A 14321-nucleotide genomic window follows, 5' to 3' on the forward strand; every position below is an offset into this window, starting at 1 on the left:
CAAAATGTAGACGAATAATTGTTAAAATACGAACAAAGTTTAAAAAAATTATCAGTTTTTTTACGACAACAATAAACTAAGTGTGAACAGGTTATAGCGGTTTTAAGGTGACCTAATTCTATTATAGCTGCTATAGTTATCTTAAGTAATATTTATCCTTTCCACAGATCCTTGTTTTAAGGATGTTATAAATCATTACTTTTATACTTAATATAGTATCACGAATATTCGAGAGTAAGTTGGGGCCTTCGAAATATGGTTAACAGCTTTCTAGGTATGTTTTTTCCTATAATAATAATATACCTTTTCGTCTTAAAAATGTGTAATGGAGTTTTTCATTTTATACTGAGAGCACTTATCTAATATGAAATAATTTCAAAATAAACAAACTTTTTAAGTGAACGTCTAGATTAATTTAAAACGTATTATTTACTGACTCAAGTATTTTATAATGATTTATTTCCAACGAACATTTTTAAAAGTTTTTATTTTCCGGATTGCGGTTACTGCCACGGTTTATAAAAACCTAATATTTAATTTGAATTACGTACAATATTTATATGGAATATTTCGAAAATCACAAAAAACAATTTATACAAAATATACAAAAAGTACGTTGGAGAATTGGGTAATTCCTAAATTTCAATGTCGCCTTCTTCAAACTAGGTCTTACAATTTGCTCCCAATATCGAATTAAAGTGTAACCTGTAGTTGGTCTGGTCTTTATTTAGATAATATTTTACCGAATTTAGATCATATTTTACCGAATTATCAATGTTATCCTTTCAGTTCAATAGTCTTTAAAATTCGAGCATATGATGCTTACCGCGGTCTTATCGATTGTATACATTGGTTCCGATTAAATTAAATGAACCGTTGTTATAATAATGATATTAGTTACATAAGAACGTACAAGCGAAGATCATAAATTGTTATTTCGTGGTATGTAGTGACAATGCAATCCTTAACCGTGTAAACGTAAGGTAAGGTACAACTACTATTAAGTGCATCGGAGGTTTCTGGCTGAGAGAATAGTTGACTCTAGCAAAATTAGAACAAATACATTCTATCGTCATGTAAGTGTAAAAGTTGTTCAATAAGTTTGTATTAACACTAGTATAAACTCTGAACTTTTTCTATTTATTTTCTAAGAAGTTCATTCATAAATAATGCCTATGTTTAAAAGTCTCGATAGTCACTTTCAAAATGAGTCTTGTTAAATAAAAAATAAACATCTTGACATTATATTTTGCATGACAATAACCTTAAACTTAAGTGAACCAGTAAATAGTAATATACATATAATAATAAATTATAACTTTAATTAGCCATATTGAAATGTAATATGATACTATAGCCAGGCTAAAATTGTTGTATTGATGTGTTATAGCTCGTTACTATAAAAAATAATTTTAATATAAAATGTGCGACTTGTAAGTAATAATTGAATAGTATTTTTTATACTTAACTTTCTTTCTTTGCTAATAACTTTTTACTTTTTTTTATGAAAGAACTGCGCTAGGTTTTTATTTAGCTAGGTCGATGTTGATTTTGTTTCAACAGTTTTTTTTTTATTAATAAAATATATGATAAACATTATTATTGATATAAAATTATTAAACTGGTTTGGGATTGGATAATTTTAGAGAAAAATGGATTCGTGGTTTTTAAGTAAAGACTCAATAAAATACATTTTGTTTGTAAAGTCGTTCATCAAACTTTAATAATAATATTAATTAAAATTATATTTGTTTAAATCGTTTTTTTAGAGCTGTAACAATGGATGTTGGTAGTTGAAAAGTAATTAAACTTATACTTGTTTATGACCACGAAACCATACAATTTTAATCACATAATACCCATATTCCTACTGAATCTTCAATATGTATACGAGTGCATAGTTTTAAACTTGTAAATATATAGAGAACAAGAGATATCATATATAATCAGCTTTTTTGTGTGACGTTGTTGTTTACTGGTTAATATATCACAGACGTAGATGTATGTACGAGTATGATAATGTGTTATTGGTAGTGAAGCTTTTCTAAATTATTTGTTAGAACATCATAGTATGATTTTATTGTACAAAAAGGTTCAAAGTAAAATATATCGAACAGTTGGGTTTGAAATGAAAGAGACTATTAAAATCTTTTTACAGCGATTTCAAGGAATTCATTTTATATAAATATGTTTTCTCATTTATAAGGTTACAATTTTGGTTTTTTATGGCTTTATTAAATATAAATTCTTTATTCCCGAACATAATATATAAAATATTAAAAAGGACACTCATTGGGGACGAAGCATTGGAGGTCTAGTCGTTCAAACTCTTGTAGGGCGGTTAATTTATACATGATGAGACGTGATAAAATCACTTTAAAAAAAAAGTAACTTACTAACTATATTACTTGTTTTTTTTTCGCTTTAGTAACTAGTAACATTATATGATAATAAAATATTTTTCTATCCGTACAGCGTACTTCTTTAACATTCGTTTTTTTAAATTAAAAAAAATAAAACTAATAAGGACACATTGGAAATACAAATTTTATTTTGCATTTTTGCACAATTATATAAAAATTATTTTAAACGATTTATTCACACTGCTTATTTTCAGAACGTGTATACGTTATGCATATATATGTAACGTTTGCGATTGACAACGATTATTCATAGTTATTATTTTAATTTTAAAAGAGAAAGAATACTAGTAATAGTTATTTTATCTGAAATGTATTTCTGGAACTTATTATGTAGTATTGAAAAACATAAAATAGTCTACTCTCAGATCAAACAATTTGATATTTTCATTAAATTTAAAAAATATATTTTTAAATTTATTTTATATTTTTATTGCATCTTAAATTTAAAATCTTCTTTAGAATGATTAACGATCAAAACCTTAGATATAATCTAAAACTACTGTAATAACTAAATGTATTCCTCACTTACTTCCCAAGCACAATTATGGCGATAAACAACCATAACATAAAAGTTATTTAAGACATTAACACTTTTCCCTTGGTAATTCACTTTTAAGTTTTAACCAGTCATTAGTGCCCCGGGAAACATTTGGAAAAAAACAAGCTGAATATAGTAAAACAACTAACAGAGTTAATGAACTGGTTACAAAAAAACACATTTTATACAAATGACCAAACACAATAAGACACAAAACTACAAAGAATTCTATACAATATAGGTATATAAAAAGTTTGCACCAATAGAAAACTATCAAAATATACCTAACAACTACGCTACTACCGTATTACAACGAAAGAGCAAACAGTATTCACGAAAATACGAATCAGTCACACGAAGCTGATCCGTTATCTCCTGGTAAAAAAAATAAATCAACTATATTTAATTTAAAACGAGTCCAATAAAAAAAAGAGTACAGTTTTATTAAAAAATCAAAATCGTGTAATTTAATTTAGTTCATCTTAAGGCTATACTTTTGTTATGGTTTACAACTTGATTAGGTGAAACTAATTTCTAAACTGTAAAAATGTATATTTATTGACTATAAAGATTATTTCTTTACTGATCTATATTATACTACAATCAATAAATAAATACTTGTTTTTAGTGGATACATAAAATATAACGACAGTAAATAAACATTAATCTGATTATTGATATAAGAAGTCATAAAATATAAAACATTTATGAGTTATTTGCGAGCCAAAAAGCTGCAAAATAGAGGAGATTCATTATTGGAATTATGCTCCAAGAGAAACTGCCATTTGAGTTATGAGCCTGTTCAGTGTTTGCACAATCTACTAGCAATTTACAAATTGATAGCCCTTTATCCGAGTTAATTATAATAGCTGAGGTTTGCTTTTCCAAGATTAATCACTGTAATTCATTTTGCGATTGTTATAATATATACTTGTATATACTATAAATAATGATTCACTGTACAATTATCTTTGCCAGTAATCACTTAAGAACTCCTGTAGAAATATCAATTTATAAAGCGATGAAATGTAAACATGAACGAATGATTTTCACACTAAAAAATTATTTAATTATCTTTAAATAAAATTTGATACTATAGTTTTGGAAATTTACATAAAAGAGTCTAATAAAGTATTTAAATGTGATGAAATCCTTTTGTTTCTGGTAAAATTAACTTAACAATTATACATTGTTAAGTTTAAAAATTAAACAAACGATTGCCCAAGCAGAAAAAATAAAATACATGACACACGTGTTCTGAGTTGTATTCATTTTGAAAATATTATACCATTTTTTATATATCGTTATGACTTTTGGTTAAATTATTATATACGCAACGATTATGTATCCTAATATATTTTGTCGTAAATCGTTTTATTATTGAAAAAAAAAATTCTAGACCAAAGTCCTATTACAAATGTACACTTATGAATTTTTAAAAAACTATAATATGGATTCAGCAAAATTAATAACACAGTATTACATAAATAATCTAAAATTATTTGGCGATGATATTGTAGTATAATATATATAACATAATAAAACGTTACAAGTTATAATATTGTAACGTTTTCACTTTTTTTATTTCTATAATTTATTGATTTGGTATAATAAAGCGTGGTAACTTTATTCAATTGAAGCACGTTTAAAATACTCATTTTTGGCTTATCCGAAAAAAATGAAAAACCTTTTTTTACAGTGATAGTATAGTAGTATTTTATTTTAATAGTACTTAAAATAAAAAAATTTTTTTTAATTATATTTAAATAACCTGTAATAAAAAAGTTTTTAAACTTGTTTACTTGTTTTTTTGACAAGTATAGAAGATATAGTAAAAAACGAGTACAATTAACATTTTGCGAGAATTATCAAAAAAAATCATTAAAGCTGAAAGAGATTAACTCACTATAATAAGATCAGAACGCTTTGATTTGATTTTGTTATAAAAAGTTGTTTATCATATTTGTTAAACATACTTAGCTCTAGCTGATTTCATAAAATAAACGAATGAACATTTTTATAATACTGGAACATGCCACTTGTGCTTCGCTTGTGTAATGTTTAGAATTTTTTTCTTGGAATACACATTTACGTGTCATTTTTATAGACACTTAATAAACTTTGAAAGAGTTCAAGGTGGAAAAGGTAAAGAATATTTGCATGGATCTTACATAAAATTACTGGATTGTGCAATAATTGCATTAGTATATTTTATAGTTGTCACTTATATAACATCCTATCTATCTTTATTCTTTATAGACTATAGTAGTGTCTGGTGATAATCACACTGAAATAGTAGTTAAATTTTGCATAATATAATGTTATCATGAACAATAATAAAAAAAACATGTATTTTATAGGAAAATGCGTTAATAATCCACTATATACATTTATCTTTAATTTAATTTTTAGGCCCTTGGTAATAAAGCTACGCTAGAAAAATTAAGAAAAAGTTGCTACCCCTTCTAAAAGAAAAAGATATGATATTTTTTGATTTATCGATAATACTTCATCAACAAACCATTGTGAAGCCATAATACCTTCTAATGTTGAATAGAATTTAAAAGTCATGTACTTTATATTCAATTAGTGGTATTTATACCATAACTTAAACACGTCATATTTTCGCAAAGAAAAAAATAGTACAGTTTATGTTTTTGAAAGATGTTAGGGAAAATTTTCCCTTTTATTAAAAATATAATTAGATGGAAAATAAGTATCCTTTAGTAAGAGTTTTTTTTTATCAATTGGGAAAGGGGGAGGGGGTGTTGGAGAGATTATATATATTTTCTTTTTCGTTTTATTGGTGCCATATTTAAATATGTGGTTTGATAATACTATATTATTTACTACGTGGTGTGCATAATAATTTATTTAAGTGTTGAGACTCTTAGTCGATAATGGACAATGATGGCGTAGGGTCCTTAATCACTATTATTTCATTACATCAAAGGCAAACATAATTACTTTTCAGTTTGCATTTTGATGGAATTATAATAACGTAGAAACTGGAAACTGTACATTGAGAAACATTTTTCACTGACAAGTGACAACAAGTATTGTCTGTCACTATTCAAGGTCCTGTACTAACATTAATATTGAATAACAATAGTCTATCTTTATAATTAATAATTTAAAAAAAAACAGGATAATGGTACTCTTTTGACATTCGCAAAACAACCCTCAGTAATAATTAAAGTCAGAGTTAATAAAAACTAAATACTACTTACCTAGAACAATCCATATGACGATCAAATTGCCCACAATGGCCACTATCAACATGGCTATGAATAAAGTCACCCAAGTGAGTTTATGCCACCAACTGATGTTGTGCGATGGCTCTGTCACAGGGTACACGCAATCGTGCAGTCGATCTCTGGCTATGGTCTTCTTAGGCATGGTCAGCCCGGCGGTGTTCAACATAGTTCCGAGCATGCCTAACAATAAGGTAGAATTGGACGACTCCAGTTCTGCAGTGGAATGTCCAAACTCTGTTGAAAGTACCATAATCGTACAGTTTCTTAGCAGTACTTCGCCAACCTGGTCTTCCATCGCAGACATTACTGGAAAAAATAAGTTGAAGAAATTATTTCCAGCTCAATACCTATAACAAAAAACATTGATGCAAAAATTATTTTACAGCAACACATTTGTCATGTTCTATATTTTGTTAATTTTAAGATTTATGCGAATTGCAATTATGCATTTTGTATGTAAAAGATGCAGCTAAGTTAGTTCCTTAATTTTTTTTTTCAACAATCATTGTAATAAAAAGCATTTTTTACACGAGTCCGCAACCATGAATGAGCATTTTCATGTCTCGTTGAAGTACCGAATAAATTTAAGAGATAAGAGATAAGATGGGGATGGGGATGGGGATGTCTTAGCTCTGGCACATTACCGAAAAAAGTGTTAACAAAAAAATGTTACGCTGCTATCTGATAAGATATAAGAGATAAGAGATATGTTGTATTCACAGCGTTCAGACTAGAACTGAAAAATAAATTCAATAATTTAAGAGGTCATATTCCTATGAATTGTTTTAGGTCAGATATTATGAAAACACTAAAATATTAGACAGAAACTTGATATGTTTACTAGCCACCTTAGATACATGAAAATGCTCTTTCGTGGTTACAGACTCAGCTGAAAAATGCAGAAAATTTTCAAAATGCAAAATTTTTCAGTTATAGTTTGATAGTTGTGAATACAACACATAATTAAAAAAAATTTAACATCCCCAAGTTTGTATGATCTGTTAAAAAACGTCTGCAACATCGATATTCTAATAATTTATTCCAAAAAAAGTTAGATGTTATAAACAAGCTTTTGTTTTATTTTAAGTGTAGCCTTTAGGTAGTAAGTCTTCGTCTACTGCGGTAATCCGGCGCATTGAATAGGCAATTCAGCTACATCTGTACGTTTTACATTTATTTTGTATTATAAAATATAGCGTAAAATGGTGGTACCTGTTACAAACTTCGAGATCAAAAATTCAAATATTTCATTATTACTCATGGGACTGCGTGTTTGTAGATAATATTATATTTATTACAGCGTGGAATTCTTTTATGCATGACTAGATTTTCAATAATCTAAAAATAATGCAAAACCCCAGTATTTTATACTGTTGTTCGCCTTAAATGTCGATGTTAATCAATAGGTTTGTAAAAAGTTCTATAGTTTCAATTTTTTGGTTTATTGAAAAAAGAATATATATATATATATATATATATTTCTAAGGAATAAAAAATACTAATAACACATTTATTTCTGATTTTAAGGCTTCTTTGGATTAGTAAACAATAATTTTTCGGTGATGGACTGACGACCCGTCCTGGGCAGCGAATTCGTCAAGAAACCATCGCCTCACGATGCCAGCATTTGGCCTTAAAAACCTGTTAAGCTGATGATGATGATAACAAAATAATTACTTAAGTAATAGTAAATGTTGTGATCTTTAAAAGTGCTTAGTCAAATTTTCTAAAATCTTAAGACCACTAAGACGAAAGATAATTTAGGTGTTCTCCAGTGTAGACATAGTACGTATTAGTAAACCTAAATTTTTCATATTAACAAAAAAAGTTTTAAAATTCTAGTCATTTAAAAAACAACATTTTAAATAAAATAACATAATGAAAAATTAAATTTCGTAAAATATGTGACTTAGTAACTTTTAATACAGCGCCCACAACACGGAAGTGATAAAATATTTTTTACGACTAAAACGCTCTTATGTTAAACTGTAGATACGGTTTAAAAAAGTTATAAAACTAATTTTATGAACATTATAAGTATTACGGTTTTTATTTATAGTTAAAATAAATAAAAACTAAATAGTTTAAATTAGATTGGTTGATAGACATATATTCTTTTTTAGGCATATTTTTTATTTCATACAAACCTGGGGTTTTTATCAAAGTTATTTCTAGTATTTCGACTAGCTTGTATCGTAAAGACACGTATAGGTTATGTCTGTATAGAATGAATGCTTTTTTAGTAAAAAAAATTACACTTAACAGTAATGTAGTGTTGAATTTACTAAGCTATTAACACATTTAATGAAATATGTTATATTAGTTATATATTATTTACTTAATATTTTAGGAAATATTTTATACTACCTATATATAAGTGAAATGACAAATGAAAAAAGAGTATATTGCTAGCCGTGGGTATGTGTCTCTAGTTATTTCTCGGGAATGATACATTACCGTGTTCAGCACTAAAGTGTTGAAGTGAGCAAGGTCTCGAATTCGATACCAGGATAAAGTAATTAATAAAGTTGTCTTCAGTTGTCAAGTGATGGATGAAGTAGGGTGTACATTAAAAAAGATTCGAGTCCGGTCTTATTGATCCAACAATTTACTTAATTTAAGTATTACGAAATCGTAAATGACTATACAGTTTGTTTTTTAGATATTTTTAAATCCAATGAAAAGAAGTGTTTGTTATTTTCTATTTTATGCATAAGCTACCGAAGCTTAAAACCACAACAAATATCTTATAAGCTATAATCGAATATGAAATTTTAAATATTGATATTACTTTTTAGGATAATATTTTAATTTCTTATACCACATAACCTATTTCCATTTGTATTTGTTAAATAAGAACTAACGTCATGCTAATAATTTTACAAAAAATATTCGAACATTTTTTGTGAACTATTCTCTAGAAATAGTATTAATAATATACGTTAACAAAATAAAATAATAATACAATTTTTCCGATCCAAGGGTTGAATCTTTTTCTTTACTACACTTTTTTGGTGTAGTTTTGGGATTTAAGGTCTGAAGATTAGACTAAAGGTAGAAGAAGTGTGGTCGTATAATATATACAATTTTTTCAAATATCTATCGTCAACTTTTTTTATTAAAAAAGACAGGTTAGTCTAATATAGACAGGTTTTTTTTGTAAATTTGTAATTTTTTAAAAATGTTTAAAAAAAAAAAAATTAAATAATTGTTAGATATATAAACTTTTACAATATTGAACTTTTTTCAATCGACTAGTTAATATTTTCAGCAGATCATTTTCAACTAAAATGACACACATATCTTACCATTATTTTAACTCGAAGAATTATAGACACACTTTTTTTTATAGAGAACAATCCAAAACATAAAGAAAACACTATTATTAACAAATTTATTTTTTATAAAATTTAACATAATTATATTATATAAGATTTTTAGTTTTACCATGTAAAGTTTCGCATTAAAGCATTTATTTGAAAATCTGTACTCTCTTTGTTCGTCTGTCTTGATCCATTGTACATAATAAATTTACATAAATTATTATAATACAACAATAATCATAAATGCAAGATATGATAAGCGATAAGTCACGTTTAATTATTGTACACGGGCAAACATAAAACTGTACGTTATTATAGTAACATGCTTGGACCCGACGCCATAAATTATTGTTTAGCCTTCATGTGTATCCGAAGTTTCGAACCTATGTAAAATCAGATAGACAAAAACTTAAAATCTATTGACCATACTAGCTGAATAATTTTTTAAGATAAAAAAAACATCCTTATTTTGAGCTAAACCTTAAACGTTTAAGTATGAAGTACGTTTTATCATATCAGCTGTCTCTCATTATTCGTATTGTATCTTTCTCATCGATTTCCTCCATATTAATAAAACTAGTTAAATCGATACTTATAAATATACATAAAAAGTATAGTGAAATCATATAAAGTACGGTAGTCGTGATGATAATGATATGGACGTATTGAATATTTAGTAAAATATAAATCTATAAAATAGTAAAAAATCAAAATTAATTATAAAACTACGTGGTAAATAATGGTATAATGGTATAATAATAATGGTATAATCTACGTGGTAAATACTAATTATAGTTTGTGGTAATATTGTGAGTACAAACATTGTTGCGTTAATTTTAATTGGGATATAGTTAAAACTTAAAACGATATTAACAATAACATTAGGTAGGTAAATATTATATCATTATATTTTTCTAAAAAAAAAAGTATACCCAAAATTTGTAAAGAAAAACATAAAGTCAATATCAAAAGTTGTTCGACATTTGTAAATAATTGTTGTAATTTGACTTCGAAATTAAAACTGTAAATAGAAAGTTAATAAGTATTAATTAGGTGGTAAGAGATATGAAAAGAATAAAGAAATAAATAAGAATTCTAGGAAGCTGTTATATATTTTTAAATATACATAGATGGACCACGTGACACCTTTTCGCCAACCTAATTTTGAACGCAAAAACTTTTATTTAATAAGATATCCAGACAGTTTTCTTAAAAAAGACAATGATCAAATATGACTATTCGTCAATAAGTCAGTTAATGAAATGCACTTATTTCAATTTCTTCAAAAGTTGTATTTATCAAATAATAATAAATTAATAATAAACCCACGCGTCGATAAGAGCAGAAATATCGGTCTCTTATCGATTCAATACAATCTAGTATTTAGAGAAATATATAAGTAATTTTTTTTCAGGCACCAATAACATAACATTAGTTACCTAATGTTATCACTACAGTATAATAATATAAGTAGTTAGCTTAAAAATCATATTATAATGCTTAGTAGAGATTGCGGCCTTCGTATAATATTTCCAGTCTTGTGTATTTAATGTCATTTAGATAACAGTCTAAATAAATATGGTATTTTTAAATCTGACGTCATCATAATTTATAAAATAAATACATTTTTGAGTTCAATTTTAAATCTTTAAAAAATATGATATATCTACATTCTGCTGCTTTATATTATGCTTATTTTAATTAAATTTTTCGAGTAGCGTGTCAGAACACTTAACGTTTAGTTAGTGATGATAGTTGCTTCTATGCAGCTCATTTTTTTTAAAACTTCTTTTACTCTCTACTAACTCATTCGAACGATGACTATAAATTGCAATGATCTACCAACTTTGATGGGTTTACCGGCTTAAATAACTTTTAACCTATTTAACAATATTTATAGTATAAGTATTCTTGGTACATACTCAATAATAACAACGACTGTTTTAATATTGTACAATGAAATCATTTAATGGTTGTCTTATATATTTTTTCAGAAAAAGTGAGCAATTCAACAATTCAAGAACGTCAAAAATTGTTGCTTTTATGAAATCAAGATTTTAGTTCTTGTATAGAATTAAGAAACCAGGTTTTGGGAAGTTAAATAAAAAATAAATAATTCCATACAAGTTTCTAAATTAATCTAAGTACAAAATATTCATCATCATCATCATGTAGCTCCATAGGCCTTAAAGGCTTACCGTTCATTTTTGTTATTGTTAAGCGTAGTTAAATAGCTACATAGTAAGGATTAGTTCAACAAAAAAATAGTTGTGATTCACGTTTTTAGAGAAGTATCTAAAATACTACTTATAAAGAAAATCGAGAGATCTTTGTTATTAATATAACTGTGAGATGCAATCACAGGTGTTGACAACCGAGCTTGAGAATTGCGTACAGCTGTTAAATTATTTGTCCGAGGACGGATTTTGTAAAAAATTATAGCTTTGTGTATTCTTTGAAAACGTTGAGATCGTTTTAATGGTATAAATGTTATCTGCTTATTCATTTTAGTCTCATTAGCAGGAGCTGATCAGTATCTAAAGAAAATTTGAATTTTCAGAGTTTATGTAAGTTTTAAGTAGAGTAAAGAAACACACAATTTTTTATTTAGATCAACTAAAAAGATCTTGTATATGGATATGATACGGAATTTAGGGTTCTGAAAATTGGGAATACAATAAAGGCACGCCAGTTTTGTCTTGAAAAAAAAAATGTCTTAGTTTAGTGAGGGCCTACGTCTCTGATTGAGGACATTAGGAACAGTATGACGGTAATGGACAAAGAGTTAACTTCCACGCCACTGATGGAGAAGGAGTGAACTTTCAGGGGTTCACATACGAGGACGAATTCCCCACGCTAACCTGCCCTTCAAGATTAAGACGTAGAGGTTCAGGCAGAATTTATTATACCTTAAGCAGTAGCTAAACAGGAAAAGAAGAAGAGCTGAAAGAGAAGAAAAATAAAGTCAGCTCAAAGTAATACCTTATGAATTACTTCTACGATTTCGAAGTGTAAAAAAGGTTATTTTCCTTTCTGAGGTGTGCGATTGGTCAAACGATTCGTATTGCTTCACTGAGTCCAACGCGGGGTTTTGTTTAATAATAATGTTTTGCTAAAAAATGTTAGACTTGATTCGTTAAATGATTTTAGTTTTAAATGTATTTATAAGATATGATATTTATATAAAAAAAATACCGTTCTATTAATGATAAATAGTAAATTTCATAACAAATAAATTTTAAATTTACATATTATGTATATCATAATATTTAAATGTAATCTTACAGTAATCCTCCCCCTCTAAAAAAAATACGCTGAGTCTCTAATTCAAGAAAGAAATTGATAAGAAATAAAAGATAGCCAACTGCCTCTACATATTTTTTCTGTATCGTGAGAACTATGAAAGAAAACAAGATGAACTACATTGTAATATAATTAATATATTATAACAATTGCAGAGACTTCTGTTAATGTATACATGGTTTCCTGTCAACCTACCATTTTCATTGACCTTTATTGTTTGAAATGATATTGGGTTTCGCTATTTTTTTAAGAAAAACTATATGGGTTACTGAGAACCATATTGCCATAATATGATTTAGCTACAAGAAAAAGAAAAATATATCCAATTATACTGTAAAAGGGTTTTATTGAAAAACATATTTACCGACTTTTGATATATTAGTAATGGACATTCAAAAAAAATTCATAAAAAACCCCTATTTTAGCTATTGCAAAATGTTTTAAAAACAAAATATATAAATATGTATTCAAGTTGTTGTTTATTGTATTGACAATAATAATTAATATTGAGATAACATTAATTAAGGCACGATCTAACTATACGCGGTGGGGATTGTCCAACGTGTATGCTAATACGTCGAACAATGATCAGTCAATCGTGTACATCGTTTCATAATAAACGTACATTTGTCTTTATATTTTGTGTTGTATTATTTAAAGACTAAGTACACAAATCAAGTAAATGGTTTTGATGAAAATATAAATATCGAAAAGATAAATTGTTTTTGGATTCGTGTTTCCCCTTAATATCTATCAAAATATTTTACTTAGGTGCACAGATTTATATTGATATAATATTTAGTATTCATAGGATTTTTAAGTGGCTTAAAAATATAATTCATATAAATATTATACTCAATTTAAAATCCAAAGTGGTTTATTCTAAGTTGTACGTACAGTTCTGAGAAAGTATACAGCTAGCAGAATTTATGGCCGTTTTCTAACAATGTTCATGTATTTATTAAAATATACATGTGCGATATCCTTATACAATTTTAAACGTTGTTCTTGTCAAATTATAAGAAATGTACTTAATATGACACTTGTGTGATATACATATATCTACATCAAAAGTTAAGAGTAAAAAAAGATTTTCAATTTTATTTTAAAATGTACTGTTATTATTTTAAGTATATTACATTTTTAAGTTCTTATTATTATAATACTAACTTCGCACTTGATGCTTCGCTTATTGTACATATTTGTTTTATTGAATTGCGACAATTAATTAATTATGATAGAAATTTATATCAAATTTATATTTAAACAGTAGGTTTTCGATATAGTTTTTGTGTTTTTAAAATTTTTTTTTTTCAAATGTTTATACGCAGATGTTTAAACCAGCCGAATGAAGGGAAACGGTTAGGTTAGACAACTCGGGTCGCGTGCTCGGAGCGCTTTTGAACCGGATGACAAAAGGATTTATATATATATATATAAAATAAATAAAATAAAAACAAATTTTTTAAATTTCAAT

General features: G+C 26.8%; 1 protein-coding gene across 4 annotated transcripts in view; it reads right to left on the reverse strand.

Annotated features, from left to right (window-relative positions):
• The window catches only part of LOC126838121 (tachykinin-like peptides receptor 86C), an 85894-nt gene that overhangs the window by 44346 nt on the left and 27227 nt on the right, over window positions 1-14321 (reverse strand). For 3 of the 4 annotated variants that reach the window (XM_050572266.1, XM_050572268.1, XM_050572269.1), the window contains exon 2: window positions 6192-6565. In XM_050572266.1, the coding sequence (XP_050428223.1) occupies window positions 6192-6522 (331 nt within the window). In that variant the 5' untranslated portion in view covers window positions 6523-6565. The remainder of the gene's footprint in view (window positions 1-6191; window positions 6566-14321) is intronic. The other variant, XM_050572267.1, reaches the window with a different exon arrangement.

This window comes from Adelges cooleyi, unplaced genomic scaffold (genome assembly GCF_023614345.1).
Source record: "Adelges cooleyi isolate 19-005CV unplaced genomic scaffold, UGA_ACOO_1.1 ACOO_flye_CR_arks_rails_tigmint_CR_PRNA_30, whole genome shotgun sequence".
NCBI lineage: Eukaryota > Metazoa > Arthropoda > Insecta > Hemiptera > Adelgidae > Adelges > Adelges cooleyi.